This window comes from Molothrus ater, chromosome 2 (genome assembly GCF_012460135.2).
Source record: "Molothrus ater isolate BHLD 08-10-18 breed brown headed cowbird chromosome 2, BPBGC_Mater_1.1, whole genome shotgun sequence".
Lineage (NCBI taxonomy): Eukaryota > Metazoa > Chordata > Aves > Passeriformes > Icteridae > Molothrus > Molothrus ater.
This window is the reverse complement of record NC_050479.2, coordinates 26,737,984-26,757,192: the sequence shown is the minus strand read 5'-3', so window position 1 is coordinate 26,757,192 and position 19,209 is coordinate 26,737,984. Positions and strand designations below refer to the sequence as shown.

Sequence of the window (19,209 nt, the reverse complement as noted above, 5' to 3'; positions counted from 1 at the left end):
GACAGCAACTAATAGATTGTTTCACCTGTTCCATGTAATTTACAGTCCTAGGGATTATCAAAGTAAAAGCTAAGTTTTAGCTGTAATGAATAAATCATAAGGACTGGGGTTATTTTGTTGTTTGTGGTCAAGGAGACTTGGAGACTTTTGTTTTACTGCCTGTGAAGAAGTCTGCTGTTTCCCAGTATTGTGTCAGGGATAATTAGGAAAAATAGCAACATGAAAAGGCCAGTTGGTGTAACACAGGCAGGAGAAAAGTCCCATGAGACATTTAAGCAACCTCACATGCATAAAAAGGTCGAATTAATTAGATAAACAAAGGGGAAAGAATACAGAAACCACATGAGAGGTATAAATTATTATGCCAAAGAGAAAAAACAAGATCAAAATCCACTTTCAAAATCAAAGTGGCATTTTCATTTGGAAAATTTATCTTTTTTTTTTTCCTTGCCCCACATCCTGAAGGGCAAAATTGTGAGAGGCAGGATTTGCAACATCTTTTGTTATACCTTAGGTAGTCACAGTTAATTTTTATCAGACATAGGCACGTAAAAAAGTAGGCACATTGCTTTCTCTTTTTCTCTTCCAGTGGTACTGCTGCTCAGCTTTTGTAGATAATTCATCATTTAGGCTACACACAATGGCAAGGGACTGCAGAAGTATCCAAGGATGGGAAATGTGCAGCAGGGTGACTGAGCAGTCCTGGCTCTCCCCCAGCCCAAGCAGGTTTATGCAGCACAGTTGAGTAAGAAAAGAAAGGGTGTAGGAAAATGTTCCTCACTCAGGGTCACCAAATGTGGTGGTGTTCGCAGGGGTCCCAGGACGAGGGAAGAGATGAGAATCTTGACTCCATGTTTCAGAAGGTTGATTTATTTTTATATATATTATATTAAAATAAAATTATATACTATGTTTTGCGGAGATAAACAAAACTCTACAACTTTTGTGAAAGTTGTAAAGCCGGTATGTTTATTACAGCGCTGGACACGTGGGAATCATTCTCTTAAAATGACATGCCTACCTCTGGGAACTCTAGATCTCTTTTTATCTCCCTCTCAAATACATATGCATTCTAGGTTCATACATATTCATTCTACTGATTTTGGTGACACTTGCTACTAATTCTTCAGAAGGAACTCCTGGGTCAGGTTGCCCTGCTCTGTCTGCCCCCCCTCTCCCCCCTTATCTCTTGTCTTTCGGCTGAAGCAGCCCCTCTGAGCACAGGCCCTTCAAGAGAACAGGCAGTCAGACTAAACAGCAAGCTACAGACTTAACTCAAAAATGTACATTCTACTTAAATCAAAATGGATTTCTACCTTGGAAAATTTCCCCTCTGCCTCAACTAAACTATACTAAAAGAATAGAAGAAAGGATTTCATCAGATTTCATCCCTTTCATAGCACGGGTAAGAAAGGAAAGGAATGATAATAAAATCTTGTAACTGCTCACAGCCTTGACACAGGTGGCTGTCATTGGTCATCAAGTAAAAACAACTTCACATGCCGGGTAAACAATTCTCCAAATCACATTCCAAAGCAGCAAAACATGGAGAAGCTGAAGCTTCTCAGCTTCTCAGGAGAAAAGATCCTAATGAAAGGATTTTCCATAAAATATGTCTGTGACAAAAGGGAGCACAGGTCCTTAGCCTGCTTACTCCAGCTCCTAAAGGCACACACAGACACCTTTAGGACAGGGACTACTTTAGTGATCAGATGAACAGACTGCTCAAGTTGCTGGGACCTTTCTTTGTGCCACTTGCTGTGGCAGCTTGTTATGGAGATGGGGGAATTGAGCATCTGAGCACACTGGCACAGGCCTGAGGTTGTGTGATGGCTGTGCTGGGTCCCATGGCAGGAGGGCTCACCCAGGGCAGGAGGGCTCACCCAGGACAGGAAGGGTCACCCAGCCAACTTTGCTTGCTATTTCCCTTTGGGGCATGAAAGCCCATAGGTCAAAACTGTCTCTAGAAAAGTAGCATGGAAACATTTTGCCTTAACATTGTACTGTCAAAATAAAACCTTGTATGCTAGTTCCAATAGTTCCCTGATCTGGGTCTCTCTGTTGTTTCCACCCTCTAGAAATGTTGTCTTGAGCATTAATCTTTAACTTGTGCCAAGGCATTTGCTTTACGCTTTCTGTTATTTATCTTGTCTTTTTTTCCTAACTTGAAGAACACATGAAGACACAGTTTCAGTGAAAAACATTATATGAAATAAAGACAAATTTTCCCATATTTTTATCTTCAAGCAATGAAGGATTGGTAGGAATTAAATCAATAGCCATTACGAAACATGAAACAAAATTACTGGGAAAGGTTAGCTGATTAATACATTCTTTCTTCTCTCATAATCTAATATCAGCTACAAAACCAGACTTAGAATAGCTAGGAAATTATTTCAAATTGTTTTAGCAAAGCCAATCTTTACTGGAATGACCAATCTACAGAATAAAAAACCTGTATCAAGCAGTTTCTGTGCACTTAAGAATTTGAAACTGGAGTCACCATTACATTGCAATCACAGAATGAATATGATTTATGTGTAAATGAACACATATTAAATTCAAGATAATTCATTCACTGATGAGTAAAATGCTTGTCTTGATTCAGTTAAAAATGCCACCACTGATGGTGCACTATCAAGTCTCCTGGGATTTTGGTAGAATCTGAGTCTTCACTGTACTCCAAAAAATATTATTAAAACAATTTAAAAAAAAAAGAGAGACAGAACTGTACTTGCTTTACATTTTCTAAGACAAGAAACAGAAGCAAACCAAAAAAAAGAATTTTTTTTCCTGGTACAGGGTTAGCTTTATTATCTATAGTGCTCTTTTAAGCCTTTCCAACATCTAGGAACCCTAGATCATCCTGGTAAGCATTACTGCAGTTCCTGATTTCCTTCTAGCAGCAGCACATCTCAGCTTTACTCAACTCATTCAAACAGCACTGCTGTATTTAGTCCCAAGTTTGAATTCATCCAACCCCCCTACTGGCTGACCTTCTTATTTCAAGGAGGTGCACTGCATACGCTCTGCTCCTGTGTTTTCACTCCTTTTAGAGAGATTTTTTTTAAAATATCTGCTCTACTTTTCTTCCATCCCATTAAATCAGGTGTGTGATCAGCCCCCTTTCCTCTGTTTCAGATTCCTATTGTTATGTAGGGCAGCACTAAGGCTCCTCAGGGCAGTTCAATCTAGCGTGCTTTTCCAGATAATGCCATTCTCTGGCCAGCCTTACAGAGAAAAGAGAAAAAAATTCATCTGGATTCACAGCTAGAGAAATGCTAATGGTTTTGGAACCAGCTTAATCAAGTCTTAGTCCAGTAAGCACTTCAAATTAGTAAGAATTCCCCTTTGCAAACATTAACAAAAGCACTTAGATAAGAACAGTTAAAAATTATTACACATTTAAGGACATCAAATTCACTCTAAAAGAAAAAGCTAAACACAGCATTAAAGGAAAGGGAACAAAAGTGAAACAAATTTAGATTCACTGATCAACAGTGCTGACATCATAGGAATTCATCACATACTTCTTTTTATGGATGCTCTTTTATTGCTTAAGCTGGAACAAGGTCATTTCATCACTTAAACAGCTGTTCTGAGTGGTATGAGAACAATAACCCAAAAATATATAGCATACTATGTGTCATAAAATTTTATGCTTCCTGGTAAAAAATGGTAGAATTTACATAGATCAAGACTGTCAGAGCTGACTGTCTCAGCAGCAAGAACTGTTTTTACACCAAAGTCTCTGTTTTGACAAATCCTCTCTCCCTATACAGTAATTGCATGTACACACACTCTTTATAGAAATGCATGAATTACAAGGTTTTTTGGTGGTGAAATTCTACCTGCAGGGTCTGGAAGATTGTACCTGTCCATCAGGGATGTTCAGCTATTTAGCTTGAGCTAATTCTTCCACAAGAGGTTCAGAAACTGCCAGAAACTGTCCTTTCCACCGGGCACAGCCCACCTCACCTTCTTCACCATGCACACACCAGAAATTAGATTCCTTACTGACACTTTCTATCGCATGCTCCTGCCTGCTAGGAAGAGTAATTGACATCTTTATTGTTCCACAAACACATTTCATGGGTCATAAAGTTTACTTTTGTTTTCAACTGTGTGACAGAAACACTTTCATTGCATGAACAGCACAAGAAAACCAACTGGCAGTTAAAAAGTGCCCTATTATGCCCTTAATCCCATGTGCTGTTCCCAAGCAAGATCTGAAAGGAATCACATCCCAGAAGACTGCCATTTAATAAGATAGAGAACTTAAACTGACTTTGTGGCTAGAGTCTCTGACTCAAAAGAATGGTGACTTCCTTTTGAAGCCTTTAAAGACTTCAGTATTGGAAATAAGCTCTGGTGGTGGAAAGGCATTTTCATTCATACAGGTATGCATCTTCTTTCTGTTTCTATTGAGTTTCAGCTTCCAGAAGCAAACTAAAGTAATTCTGGTTGCCAAGGAAGCTCTCCAAATAGAAACCAAAGAATCTCTTTCAAAATTTCTCCCTTTGTAACCAACATTCCATTTCTTTCTTCCAATGAGGTGAGAAACCTGAGGTGGGTAAAACCTGAGACTGGTACAACCAGTGGACCAGCAGAGGGCTGTGTGGGAGGGAAGAACTACAGTTCTGGGCTGCAGGTGGAGGTACTTGGTGGCACCTCTGGCTATGCCAGACACAGCCCTGATGATGGAGCACAAAGATTGCTACAGACCTGACTGTGCTACCCATTACAGCTTTGCCAGCTGAAACAACCTGGAATACACATCTATGAAGAGTGTAAAAAGCACTTTGTAAAATAAAGACATAAGGTCAGTGGCACAATGGCATAGACTTCTTTGTCATTATTACAGGTATTTGCCAGGACATGTCAGCTGTAAATACATACATGTACATGTGTGAGCATATATTGCAGGTTATGTATTATATGGTTATAATTTCATAATAGATTTCTATATTAAAATATTTACATGTAAATAAATATTTGCATGTCTAGCTGATGAATCTGTGCTGGTAAAATCTGAAAGCATACACGTGTAGACATGTAATATGAAATGCCAATCCATAAGGAACTAGATCAGGGAAGAGCTGAAACACCTCCCACACTTCCTTTGGAAATTCACACAGTGAAATCATCTATTTTTGAGTCTTTCAACTTCAAAATTCTCCAGCACTGTTGGGAAATTTATGCTATCTATCTTCAGGCATTTAGCTCACTGACAACACTTAGCTGATGGTTTCACACCACAGTGAGTTGATATAACAGATTATTCCTGGCAAAAAGGGACAAGTCTTGTTCCCTCCTTCCACAGATTCCTCTCCACCCTTACCCATGCAGCCCCACCAGTTGACTTGTGCTATGTCTGATGCTCACTTGGCACTGAACCTTTTTACTCACTTAACCAATGGAGAGTATTTTTAGCCAGGGCAGGGAAGAGGAGCAGAAGGAGTCAGCAAGATAGAGGAAGGAGCAAAGGAGGGAAGAGAAAAGAGCTCTTTGTGTCAGTGGGTATTTACATTTATTATAAATTGGAAATACTCACATTACCTGCACAAGGTCAAAGAATTGCATAAAGAAATCCAAAGTATTTTACTTATTCTTTATTCATGGACTGTGTAACACTAATAATAGAAAAATATCTCTCATAATATTATACTATTAGAAACAACTTTTCCACTTCTTTACATTTTACTTGCCCACAGAACTTTCTTCTTTTAATTTTACTTGTCTTCATTTTGGAAGGTGCTTTCATACCCACCAATATTTCACCTATCCTCCTCCTCTGCAGGTGAAATAACTTAGCCTTCAAAACACTTCCAGTTATTCATCTCACTTCTACTCCTGTTTTTGTGGAATATTTTCCTGCATTACAGGGAATAACACAGACTTCCCAGACCTACCATGGATAGACCACATCCCAAATCCCTTCCAAAAAGGGTTAAAAGGAGCCTCAAAGCTGATTCCTGCAAAATAAGGCAGCTAATGTCCAAGACTTCACCATGCTTATGGGCCATCTACACTTAGGCTGGTCTGCTCTCAACTAGAAATAAGACAGAATTATAGTATGATATCTTCTGTAATAGCCTCAATATTATAGAAGAGAAATATAATTGTCACTTAACACAAGATTTTTCTTACCACACTTTAGCTAAGTACAATTCCAGAATGTAGTGTAAACCACCCTTCAAGGTCTCTTCCAGAACCTAAGGAGAGAACAAGATGCCTCTGAAGAGCACCTCATCACAGTCTTGAAGAGCTAGTCATGAGAGCAGGAAGACATTCTCAAAGAATAAGCTACTTGAAGTTAACAGCTAATAAGATGCTGTTATATTTTGAAAAAATGCAGATTCATAAAGAGGAGCCACTCGAGCTCATTCAAGTGTCAGTGTTAACCTAGTCTGATTATCTTTATATAAATCCTGTCTGTTTCTGAAATGTGCAGTTAGATCACACCACAAAACCTAGCACACATTTATGCCTGAAAAGGCATCAGTAGGTCTTTTCCATTTCAATAATTTCAAAGGTGCTAAACAAGAGAAGGATAATTATTAATTTCTTCCATTCTTAATGTTTTTACCTCAGTATTAATTGTTTTTCTCTGAACTGTGTGAAATATGAGCATACAGAAAATCAACACTGAAAGAAAGAAGTGCTGTTAACTTTGTCAGAAACCTGAGTTTAGGAGAGAAATAATACCTTGGTAATTACAAAGATTACCTTTACATGTTCTGCATTTCCCCTGCAATAGGAAAGGCTTCTTCCATTTATTTGCACAGAAACATCAAAGATAGTCTCAGGGGATCTGCAGAATTTCAGTGGTCTTTCTTTATTAAAACAAGCTGCTTTAATTAGCCTCATATGTGATATGAAATCAATCAGTAATTAGTATCTTCGATCAAAATCTGCACTAAAGCTAAATTCTTCAGAATATTTGATTTGCAAACAGCAAATGAAACAGAACATGTTTGAACAGAGCTAATTAGGTGTATATATAGAGTATTTTTGGGGGGGTGTATATATTAATAACCATCACCTTTACATAAAATGCCCAGTGGGCATTTTCTGATAGGCATAATTTATAAGATATATTGGTTTTGAAAAAAAGTGAAAGAGGTTTGCCTCTTCTGAAGGCTGGCTCACACATGTACCTGCTTCAAAAAATCCTCTCTACTGAAACAGAGGTAAAGTCCGGGGTTAAGAAAATAATCAGAGATGATATTAAAATCCTGCCTCACACAACGTCAATGCAGGACAGGGATGCTTGCATTGTAGGGGAAGTCTATCAACTGAAAACAGAAGAGAAAATTATTGCTTTTTGTTTCTCCAACTTCAGCTATAGCGTCTTTTCAACACTTCATTCGAAATCTAACTCTTGTTGACAGAGGTTGGGAAGCAAGCATATTAAGGGACCTAAACTTAGCATCCCTTGAGAAGCCTGAATAAATAGCTTTGCCTTTTCTGTCTGTGTGCAGAGCTCCATGTTTGTACCTTCCTCATGTTTTCAAATTCTCTTTGTTGGAAGCTTTGCCTCCATTTCTCTAAACAAGTCAAGGACCAGGCTGAGCACTAGATTTATATCTGAGTATACCCTAAACATGTCAGTGAGAAAATCAAATGTTTTAGCATGAAGAATACATGAGGAAGCCTCAGCAGTGGATGACTATGGGTGTCAGACCTGCTTCACACAGCTGCTTCCACCCTAATTACCAAGATTTGTGATTACTCACCATCTCATGAGGGGTCACTCCTGCTCCAATGACCCCTCCCCATCCTCCCTGTGTCCTTTTTTCTCCTGTACCTCCTCCCATGCCCTTCCTGCCTGCTCTCTGCCACAGCTGTGCTGCTCTCACTGTAGCTCCCACAGCCCTAGTGAGGGCTCTTGCAGGCAGCACTGTGATCCTGCAAACATTCAAACCCTGGCAGCTCTATTATGCTTCTCTTGAACCTCCCCATGGCTCTTGTAGGCACCACAGCTTCAGGGTGCTCATTTTCAGCCTTGCAAACACTATGGCTGGGTGAGGCTGGCACTGGAGAGAAGTGTGAGTGGAAGCTGTGAGCCATTGCTCGGTTTGTGCATAGGCTTAGCTAAAACTGCACGCATGGTGTCACATCGACATTGCACATTCAGGGAGTGATTCATTTCTGGGTGCAAGCTCGTGCCACCTCCTCAGAAAATATGAATTTTCTGAGGAGAAACCTCTTACAGCTCTCCCTCAGCATTACTCACTGCTCTCAGCTCAACTCTATTGCCAGGAGCCCCCTGCATACCCAGCCTTCCCCACTCCTGTATGTAATTTCAGCATCTCACTTCCTAACTGGAAATACTTTGTACTGTAATGTGAGGAGATGGCAAGCAAGCAAACAAGCAAGAACACTTCACATCTTACAATCAAATCCATTTGATTTGGGCAGTATCATGTTTTTCACCCATCTGGCTGGACTAAGTGTGCCTTTGGAATGAAACAACATCCAGCTATACACTGCCCTTCAATCCATAACCTGCTTTGCAGAGTGCAAGAGAGGCAAAAAGGAACAGTGACACATTATGCCTGAAATGCCTTCTGTTTGCCAGTTAGAAGCATCCCAAATCAGTGCAAATCTTTAGCAAAAGGAAATTTTGTTCTGCTGGTGCCAGGCTTTGCATATCAGAACCAAGCACAAATGCTAAGAGCTGAAGTGAAATCATGCTAGTCAATGAGGCAGAGCCTGCTTCTTCAAGCAGCAGTTCCTTTGAATTAAGGGTTATACCTTGGTCAGCACATTGAACTCCCACTGCGGGCTCTGGGATGCCAAGAAGGAGGTCAGAGAAGTGCAACATCATTAATGTCATGTTTTAAGAACAAACCAGTGTCCACTCTGCCTAACTGTGCTTTTGTTCTTTTTAAACTCCACGCTCATCAGTTACTGAATGCTGGGATTTTGCTGTACTGGTTCTGCTAATCATCATATATTTTATGTTGCATTTAGCATTTCATCAACCATGAAAGAACCTGGACTTAAAATGGACAGGTCACAGTGAAATAGACCTTCAAGACAAAAAGAGAAATAGATTTAAGTAGAATGGTCAATTTAAAATAGACTTTTTTCCCGAGTGCAACTGACTTTGCATTCATTTTCAATTTAAATAACAAATAAAAAATGAATTACTGAGTCATTACAGGGGCCAGATAACTGTCAGAGCTACACTGGGTTAAATTCAAATTATACTGCAGTAACTGCTCAAAGATAGTATAGTTAAAATAGAATGAACTGAGTAAGCAATTTCTTTTCCTTTCCACTCCCTTTTGTCCTGCTGCAATGAACATAGTTTTTAGGTATAGGTATATAACATTTATTCTACATTTCTGTGCTTACTTTCAATCTTTATAATCTTACTGATGGTTGCAAATTTGTTAAAGCTGCCCTAAACCTTTCCAATCAAATATTCTCAGTTATGTCCCAGGTAATAACTACTGCCTTCCATTGTAAATCCTTTCAATCTTATTTCCACAACTTTTAAAACCATCAGCTCAGCCTCAGCAAAGACAGTGTTAAAACACCCACTGTGGGTGGTTCTCAAGGCATGATGCATAATTAAACTTTCTAGTTATTCTCTTAGTCTGCTCCCCAGAAACCCAATCTTCCAACAGCCAAGTCATCTGTAAATGTTATAAGCAGAAAGCAGTTTTCCTTGTTCCATGCTGGGAAACGCAAGCAGGCACTAATCCCAAGCATACTGGACATTTATGTCTCCACAGTCCTTGTGTAAATGACACAACATATCAAGGAATACATACTTTCACTGCTGCTTACCTACCTTATGGCTTTTCAGACATTTTACTTTTGCTAAGGACAGAAGCATAGAAAACCGCGAGGCAGATTAGAAGAAAAGTGAAAAATCAAACAAGTCTAAAATGTTATGCCTGTTAGTAAGGTAGTATGAATGCTGTGGAAGATAAAGCTATTTTCATCTGCCCAGCACTGAGCCTGCAACTTGGAACCTGCTGTTCATCCTGGTCTCTGATGTAGAAACCAGGAGCATTAGTTCTTAATTAAGCTGTTTTGTTAGCAGCAAAATCAATGACACCTGTCCTACCGCAGATTTTTGTCTCACAGGTCATGTCCCATTTGGATTCTCTACTTTTAAATAGTGGTGAGCTGACATTGCAGCCTTTACCACTGTAGGGGAACTAAATCATAATTCTCTCCTCTACCCACCTGTGAATTTTCATTAAACTTGATGAAATTGCACACCTTTGAAGTCTCTACCTCCCTCCTGAATTTGCTTGAAACATGGACAACATGTTCATAAAATGGAAGAGGGAACAGAAAAAGAAGAGACAAATATCACAGCTTTATAAGTCTTATTTCTTTGTGAAACCCAGCTAGAAAAAGAAGTTAAAAGCAAGAGAATTCCTGCAAATACTCACACTTACAGGTAATGCAAAAAAAGAGTGATATACTATGAAGGAGTGATATTATGACTATTTGTAAGTAAAGTAGTTATTTATTAGTAAAATGCAAGCTAAATCCATCAGTTGCTCCTCTGAGCTTAACACCACTCTTGATTTTTACCACAGAAAGCTCTGCATTATGAAATTAATCATATTTCATGATGCTTGGCTATAATCAGTCTACTGTGAGGTGCCCATTGGACATGCTGTTATTCAACCAAGATTGTCACTTTTTGCAAAGAGAGAAAGGAAATTGTTCAGAATTTCTACAATTCCTTCCTCCTTCTTACACCCTCCTTCACCCAGATGCCCCAAAGACTTTCTATGACTTCCTCACATAAATAAAAGCAAAATATTTGGGAAGCCAAGCTAAATCTACAAACAAATCACACAGTATCTCAGATCCTGTCTGACATAGCCAGGCAATCTTAACAGCAAGAACTCTAGATTTTTTTTCCTTCTATTTAACAAATATTGTTTCAGGAAAGTGTTCCTGACAAACTTCTTGGACAGGATGAGATCATCTGCTAGGGTGGAGCTGTTCATGTAGCTTGTTGCTGCTCAAACTATTTTGAGCTAAATAATAACTAAACTGCTAAATAAACTAAACTGCTATTTTGCTCTCTTCCCCTCCTTTTCCCAGTTACATTGTCCTGGCCAAGCTCTGGCACTTCAGTGATTCTGCCCTCAATAAATTCAACTCACTAAACCAGCAGGAAAGTAAATTCAGTAAAACAAAGTAAGCTGCTTTTGTTTTGCTTGTACAAAGGAACTTACTGGCCCATTCATGCTTCTCTAAAGCTTCTCAGAAGTGGTGAAACAAATGACTAACATTTTGAGGCAGACAAAGCAGTTTTAAGTCAACTGGAAATCTCTGCTTTTCATATTTAATACAATCTAATAAAAAAAAGAGAAAAATTAAATTAAAATCTAATTAAACATTAAAATTAATGCTACTTACTATTTGTCTTCTGTTTTCTACCAGGTAGATGCCAACAATCCCTAGGAAAGATCCAAAGCCAAGCTAAGGCAAAGAACAAAACCAACAGAAATGCATGAGGTCAGTTTATCTGGACAACATACCAACACACACAGTGATATCTGAGCTAATGCACCACACAGATGGGCTAAATGGGGTGGGTCAAGGGAAAAGGTGGAAGTTACTGTTGGACATAAATCGTATCATGTAATGGGAAATGGCCAGGACTGCATAGTTCTGGCTCTTTCATAGTTCAGTGCAAAATTTGTCATGCAGTAAACAGAAGTCTGTATAGACATGCATCTATAACCTGACTACTGTTACAATTGTCATGTATAGTTTTACACAGTGTAAAGCAAAAAACTAAGTAAAGTAGGAGAAAAAAACCACTTACATTTAGTCCACACATCATAATTTTTGAAAATTGCAAAGCTTGAGGCAAGCACAGACAGTTTTTCTCAAAAAATTAATGTGTTCCCCAAAGTTCAAACTCTTAGAGTTACACCTACTTGATTTTAACGATTAGACACTATCGCACTACCCAAAAAAATCCTTGCTACAATGTTGAAAAGACCAGTACAGTCAGCTGCTAAAAGGACCAGTACAGCCACAGGGGAGAGAGAGAGAGGAGGAGGAAGGGACACTGAAGTAAGCCAGCCTTAATGTTCCAGTGTTGCTTCAACATTGGGATGGTAGGAAAAGCCTCCTCCTTGTGATGGGCCTGTGAAGGTTTGGAGCAGTAGAAACTCCTTGCATTCCCAGGTCCAGCCTCTCTCTGTAATGAGGCCTCTGAACCGAGCGCAGAGCCTCTCCTCCAAGCACAAATGAAGTTTTTAAGGACTACATGTCCCAGCCAAGGGCTTAGGCAATGCCCGTAAATTCCTCGCTGTTCTGCACAGCTGCTCACAGCAGAAAGCAAATCCCCTGCAAGCACTTTACCCGCTCGGTATCACCAGAGGAATCCGTCACTCGCTTTCAGGAAAGCCACTGTGCAGAAAGGAGATTTGCTCTTGAGTGCTTTGGGAAATTTATGTGAAAGGGAGGCACAAGGACTAAAAGCAGAGACTTTGGAAGAGTGGGCAAGTGCATCCATGCTGACAGCTAAATAGTAGAGACACTTGGAACGGTGAGCAAGGACACGCTGTTCAGGGGACAGCAACTTTGCAAATTAAGATAACTACATCAAAATGACATCTGGTTCCAAGCCCCATTTTTCATTCCAACAGGAACAATCCATAAAGCCTCATTTATGGCTGATGCAGGGAACACAGAATGAGTAATATCCATGCGAACAAAAAGAATGACCAAACACAGAACAATAACAATTAAATCAGAAGGAGCAGAATCACAGAGATCATGATGAAAGCCACAGCACTACTGAGATTGTTTTAGGGTCATAGGAGCTATTTTTTTGTCTTTTTAGACAACAGGCTATTTGGGAGCTCTGGGAGTCCAGGTCAGTATGGTGCTGGGGACGCTGTTGAAAGAGTATAGAAATAGCAAACAAAATAACACAGTAAGTAGTCACAGAGAAGTGACATTAAATATTTAAGTATAAACAATATTTGTAAGGAAATGAGGCAGAAGCAGTTCTGACTCTGTCTTTGCAGATCATTCCAAAAATGCAGTCCAAACAGATGCTCAAGCACTAATATACTAAATGCAGACACCTTCCAAAGAGTAACACTATATTAACTCATCTCACACAGAAATATTTTGTGTTCAATTACTTTGGATGCATAAGTATGGTAATACCTAGCACTATAAAGATGTATTTAGAAAAAAGATTTTTTTCAAAACAAATTACAAGTGACCACATATGCAGGGAAATTAAGGCACTTAACTCTTCTTGAAGCCAGAGGGAACTTGGCAGAAGCCAAAATGTATTATGGATCTAACCCTGAAGACCTGTTTTGTAAATACTTCTAGAAACAAGTACATCTCTGCCAGTGGATAGTGTTACTCATCTTCATAGGTGTCTTCAAGGCAGGGTTAATTCTGCATAGTTTTTAAGACCAAAATTGCTTACCTAAGGTCAGTGGAGGTTTCACCTCATCTACCAGCTGTGAAATTAATATTTTACTACTGAAGTCTATGAGAACTAGACCTTATTTTAAATTTAAATTAATACTGTCTTATTCTTATAACGTTGTCTCATATTCTTGCTTTTCTCTGAGCCCAGCAGTTAAATATGTAGTGACAAATTCACTCTCCTGGTTTAGGTATCTGAGAGTCTGGGATCAGGGCTATGCTGGTTTTCTAAGCTCCCTCTACTGTCAGCAGAGAAGAGAAGCACCTTTTGAGGGCTATTCAGAACATTCTGAGGAAGGTGATGGTGAGAGGGGATTCTGCCCCTCTGCTCTGCTGGGATCCCACCTGGAGTGCTGCCTTCAGTGGGGCTCCCAGCATGGCAAGGACATGGACATGCAGGAGTGAGGATGAGCAGGGCCACAAAGACAATCAGAGGGCTGGAGCACCTCTCCTATGAGGGCAGGATGAGAGAGTTTGGGTTGTTCAGCCTGAAGAAGAGAAAGCTCTGAGGAGACCCAATTACTGCCTTCCAATTCCTAGAGGTGCCTTACAAGAAAACTTGAAGACACAGGACAAGAGGTAATGCCTTCAAACTGAAAGAAGGTGGGTTTAGATTAGATATTAGGAAGAAATTCCTTACTGTGAAGGCGGTGGGACTGGAAGAGGTTGCCCACAGAAGCTGTGAGTGCCCCATCCCTGGAAGTGTACAAGGCCAGGTTGCATGGGACTTTGAGAACCTGGTCTAGTGGAAGATGTCCCTCTCCATGGCAGAGGAGCTGAGATAACCTTTAAAGTCCCTGCCATCCCAAACCACTTTACAATTCTGCAACAGTTGCTCTGCCAATGCTGCACTGGGGTCAGTCACTTCAGGCATTGAGGCAGAAACATAACAGGGCTGTCACACACTTCTGACCAGGCTTTTGGCAAGACACCATGTAAGATTTGCACAGCACTTTTAATTCTTCCTAAACGTTTGTGATATTTAATATCTTGATGACATTTACATTGGCAATTACAAAGGAAAATTATTAATAAAAGGTTTTGTTTTCAAAGCATTCTAATAAATTCTTGCTTTTCTATCTGTTTAATAATGAAAACAAGATTTTCAAAAAATATTTTAGCAGGTGATGTTTTTCAGATGAGTGAGTAGACACTGCATTATTCCTACAAGAAACTAAATGCTGAAATAACCTGTTTTGTACACATGGGTTTATTACTTATTAAAAACAGCAGTTTAAAAATGAAACTTCTTTCTAGGGATGAATGCAGATAATGTGGTCTTACAAAAGATTTTATGTCAAATTTTGAAAGAAGAGACCTTTATCAGTATTAATCTATCTATTTTAGGTTAACAAAAGAGAAAATCATTCTGTTGAGGTCTTATTCCTGGAACTGCTTTTTGCTCTATTTTTAAAACACCAGTCCTTATAGATCATTATCCTAAAATTATCTTTCTGAGAGTCCTGCTCTCAACATAACACTAAGATGTAAGAGGACTTGTTTAGGAGGAACAGTTCTAACTCACAAATTATTAATGGTGTATGCACAGTATTAGAAGATCCATATCCCTCTTCCCTGGGCATTTCATTCCAACGAGAGCAAGAAATTATGGTACCTTACAACATACTCTGGCAGTAGTGGAGCCACACACCTAAGTAGTATCTAACTGTAAACATGTGAATTTCTTTCTTCAACTCTACCTCCCCACAGCCCTTCTCTGTTTGCTGCCCACACTCCTTGTATTTAAAACTCAGCCCAGGGGGGTTTTTGGTTGGGTTTTTTTGTGGTTTTTTTTGGTGGTTTTTTTGTTTGTTTGTTTTTTCTTTTGGTTTTTTGGGTTTTTTTTTACTCCAGGCATTTGCACACTTTGAGATATAACTGATCCCTTCTCCTGAGATCAGAAAGGGCCTGGGGGTTGAACCAGCAAGGGGCTGGCAGGGTTACTCCTCCCCAGAAGCCACAGGGCAAAGCAGGCAGAGCTTGAACCTTGTGCCCACTGCAGGAAGGCTTTTAACAGTCTGTTCCCAAGACAAAAACAAGACTAAGGATTTTGGAGACAGGATCTTGTATGAGAGGACTGGCAGCAAGCCTGCAAGAAAGGATGTTAGGGATTAGCCTCCCCCCGTCCTTTTGCAGGGCTTTCCCTGCCATGGGCACAGCAGAATTCCTGGCACACAGACACAAGAGTGGAGTGGCTCTTCCTTCCATCAAAGCAGTAAACTTCTAAAAGGTTGTTCAAATCTATCCCATGCCTACTGTCCAGTCACACAGACACCCACCTCTAATGGAGACCAGTGGGAGTCTAGCACAGGTTTTCACACAGTTCCCTGAGCCCAGCACAGTGCAGTGCAGACTCAACCTCTTTCCACCCCCAAACAGCCTCCCCTTTGGGGCACTTCAGAAAAATAGTTTACCCCCCTGCCTTACAACACAGTAGAACTAGATCAAAACAAAGCAGCAACTCTCTCCCGTGAAATGACACAGAACTAATGATCTTTTTTTTTTTTCCAATCAGAAATGATAATAATTTATTTGGATGTACCTAATATTCTAAAATAGGTTTTTTACTTACAACAATGCCCGGGTAGTAGCCTCCCACAGTAACATTTTCTGTTCGTGTGGTAGCTGCCAGACCTATGGTGAGTATGAAAACAGACACCACCAGCAGTGCGACTGTGAACCAAAGGGAAGTCTTCTTCCTTTTTGCAAACTGTCCTGTAGGGAGTGGGGGGGGGAGAGGGAAAAAGAAAAAGAGCTTTTAATTGTAATCATGGCAGAACAAATACAAAATTATGAAAGATTTTCTTTTGTTAATCTTTTCTGTAGATAATCCTCTGTTGTTCTCCCACTAAGGAAAATTGCTGCCAGACAACAGAAGGAATTAAAACCTGCAGAGTTAGCTAGAGTATAGCTTAATGCACATACATTGGGTAGAGGCATGAGATGAGTTTTTATTAAACTGAACTGTAAGTCAGTGACAATGATAATTATATGATAATTATGATGATAACAATGATAATTATGCCTTGTCTTCAGTAACATTTTTAATTGTTGTTCATGTTGGTGAGATCCCGCAGGCCTTAAATTCTTACCTATGTGAAGTGCCAATTCGACTCTATCTGGCCTGAACTTAAAAACGAATATTTTAAACAAGATTAGCAGGTGGTCTGCATGCTATCATGAAAATGAATGTGCTCTTCATGTTTACTGGGGTAAGAAATCTGTATCCTTGAAGCAAAGCTGTAATAGAGCTTATCAGGTAATGATACATGAGACTTTTCCAGCAGAGGCTGCTCAGTGAAATCCTTTCAGTCTCACTGGGATTTGGGTCCAGATACCCCAAAGTGAAAACCAGCACACTCACCTCCAACTTCCAGCCTGCTCCAAGGGACTTAACCTGGTTATCCAGTGGCAGATCTGAGCTGTAGCCAGAGGTTATTCACAGCAGGGCCCCAGCCCATAGCACAGACTTACGTAAGACTAAAAAAGCCAGTAATACATGACTCTAACTAACAAAAGACACCCAAGTGAATCAAACTGTGGTCCCCATTTTTGGTGTTCTCACTTTGGAATGTGCAGGATCACCCAGTAGCACTGGGCCATGCGATGCCATGGTACCTACACTGCACCTGGGCAGGATGGAGCTCCTGAGAAAGCACAGCCTGGCCACAGCAGGGCCAGTCTCCCTCCCTCTGTGTTCTCAGGAAGCTGCCTGACTGCCCAGCCTCAGGAGAAGGCAGAGACTGTGATGTTGCACTGAAGCCTGGAGGCAGCAGCCCTCAGCAGGAAGCAGGAGGTGAGAGGGGAAGGCAGGATTGTGTGGGTCAGGCTCTGGGGGCACTGCTGGAAGCAAAAGCCGGGGAAATGCAGGAAAGACAAAAGGAAAGAAGAAGCCATTGGCCATGAGTCACTTGAGTTTTGTGGCCATTTTAAAGTCACATAACTCAGGTAAATGTTTATAGTTCAAGAGCCAGACTAGATTAGTGATGTTTGCAAACCAAGTCAAATAATTTCAATCAGTAAAAAAATGAATATATAATAACAAGTTATGTTTGCTGACATTTCTCCAGTAGAACAACCAGTCAAAATGATTCCAGTCTTTTAGTATGAAATACAAGCAACTTTCCTAACGACAGATACCATCTATTGAGGTTACAAAAGTCTCTTTCACCTGCATGTACAAAGTTTTCCTGCTAAAGTAAAGAATTAATCCTTAAGACATGCCCAACACCTCTCCTCCAGCCTGTGTCTCTGCAATCTTCCTCTGGCAATTCCCTGTTAATCCATGCCAGCTATGGCAAAAAGACTGGACTTGAGGAGCATTGGATGTCTTTTGCCTTACTTCTAGCAAGGTTTTTAACATGATGCCAAGTTCTGAGCAAAGGAAGGAACAATGCAGTGCAATGATGCAGGTCAGGGTGACTGCCAGGCTGCAAAGCAGCTCTGCTGGAAAGGACCTGGGGATATTGGTAGATGATGAGCTGATCATGAAGCAGCGGCGTGCCCTGGCAACAGAATCCTGGGCTGTACTAACAGGAGCATCACTAGGGGATCAGAGGAGCAACTACACCCATTTATACAGCACTTTTTAGATGACACAATATTGCACTCGGTTTTGGGCCCTCCGTAAAGGAAAATACATAAATTAACTGCAATGAATTCATCAGAGAACTGCAAAGAAGGTCAGGGGCTGGCTCTCTCTGTATGAGAAGAGGCTGAGGGAATGGGGCTTGCTCAGACTGAAGATGAGATGACTTTTGGCAGGGCTAGTTGCAGTCTTCCAATTCCTTTGAGTTGTTGTCAAGAGAACAGACTCAGGCTTTTCATAATGGTGCACAACAGGAGGAAAAAAGACTGCAGACAAACTGAAATACAAAAAAGTGTTTCAGACTGGGTATAAGGAGGAAAAAATCAACATTAGGAGAGTCAAACATTGGAACAGGTTGCCCAAATAGCTTGTGTCCTCTCCAGCTTTGGAGGTTTTCAAGATTCAAGCAGAAGAAGCACTAAGAAACCTTGCCTGACTTCATAGTTAACCCAGATTTGAGCAGGAGGTTGGAATTGTGGCTGAGGCACCTTCCCACCTGAATTCTTCTGGGGTTTTACGACAGCTAGACTGAAAGTGGGTTGGGTATGTGTGCTCATATCCTCTGATATGAAGCTGCAGCTGCAATGTAGACATACTCTAAAGGGACATAGGAACACAAAGCTTCCCAAAGCCAGTGGGGCACATGCTCCTCAGCCAAGACTTCTTGAAACCACTGAAAAGTGCCTGAGGAGCCAAGCCTCCTCAGAGTAGCAAAGGTTGATAAGACTGGATGGAGATAAACTATGAGTTCAACCCAACCTCCTGAGTTCTGATTATGTATAATGAAAGGCATGAGTTTGATTGCCCTGAGTTTGCTGGAAAATGTCTTAGGAAAAGCATGCTCATATTTGTAATTGGAATAAATCTGATGTGGATTTAGTGAGACAGAACAGAAAAAGATGTCATTATTTGTAGGGACATTTTTTGGTATGAACTACATTTTGACATTGAAATTTACACACGCCAGAAGAAATTTATGAATGCAATACTCTTCAACCCTCATATTTATTGATCTTTTACCACCTGCATCTCAAAATAGAGGCAAATATACAATTATATCTCCCCTTTTTCATAGTCTAGGAAAGTCTGATAAATAACCATATCATTAGCTATGAACTCCACCCTTAGGAGAGATGACTTATGTGCAGGAGCACAGAAAGGCCCTT

At 40.3% G+C, this 19,209-nt stretch overlaps 1 protein-coding gene across 1 annotated transcript in view; it reads right to left on the bottom strand.

The window, feature by feature from the left end:
* The window catches only part of TMEM255B (transmembrane protein 255B), a 68,340-nt gene that overhangs the window by 45,572 nt on the left and 3,559 nt on the right, over positions 1-19,209 (bottom strand). Inside the window, exons 2-3 of the mRNA XM_036406530.2 lie at positions 16,028-16,170; positions 11,407-11,469 (exon numbers count right to left, since the gene is read on the bottom strand). Of these exons, the coding sequence (XP_036262423.1) occupies positions 11,407-11,469; positions 16,028-16,170 (206 nt within the window). The remainder of the gene's footprint in view (positions 1-11,406; positions 11,470-16,027; positions 16,171-19,209) is intronic.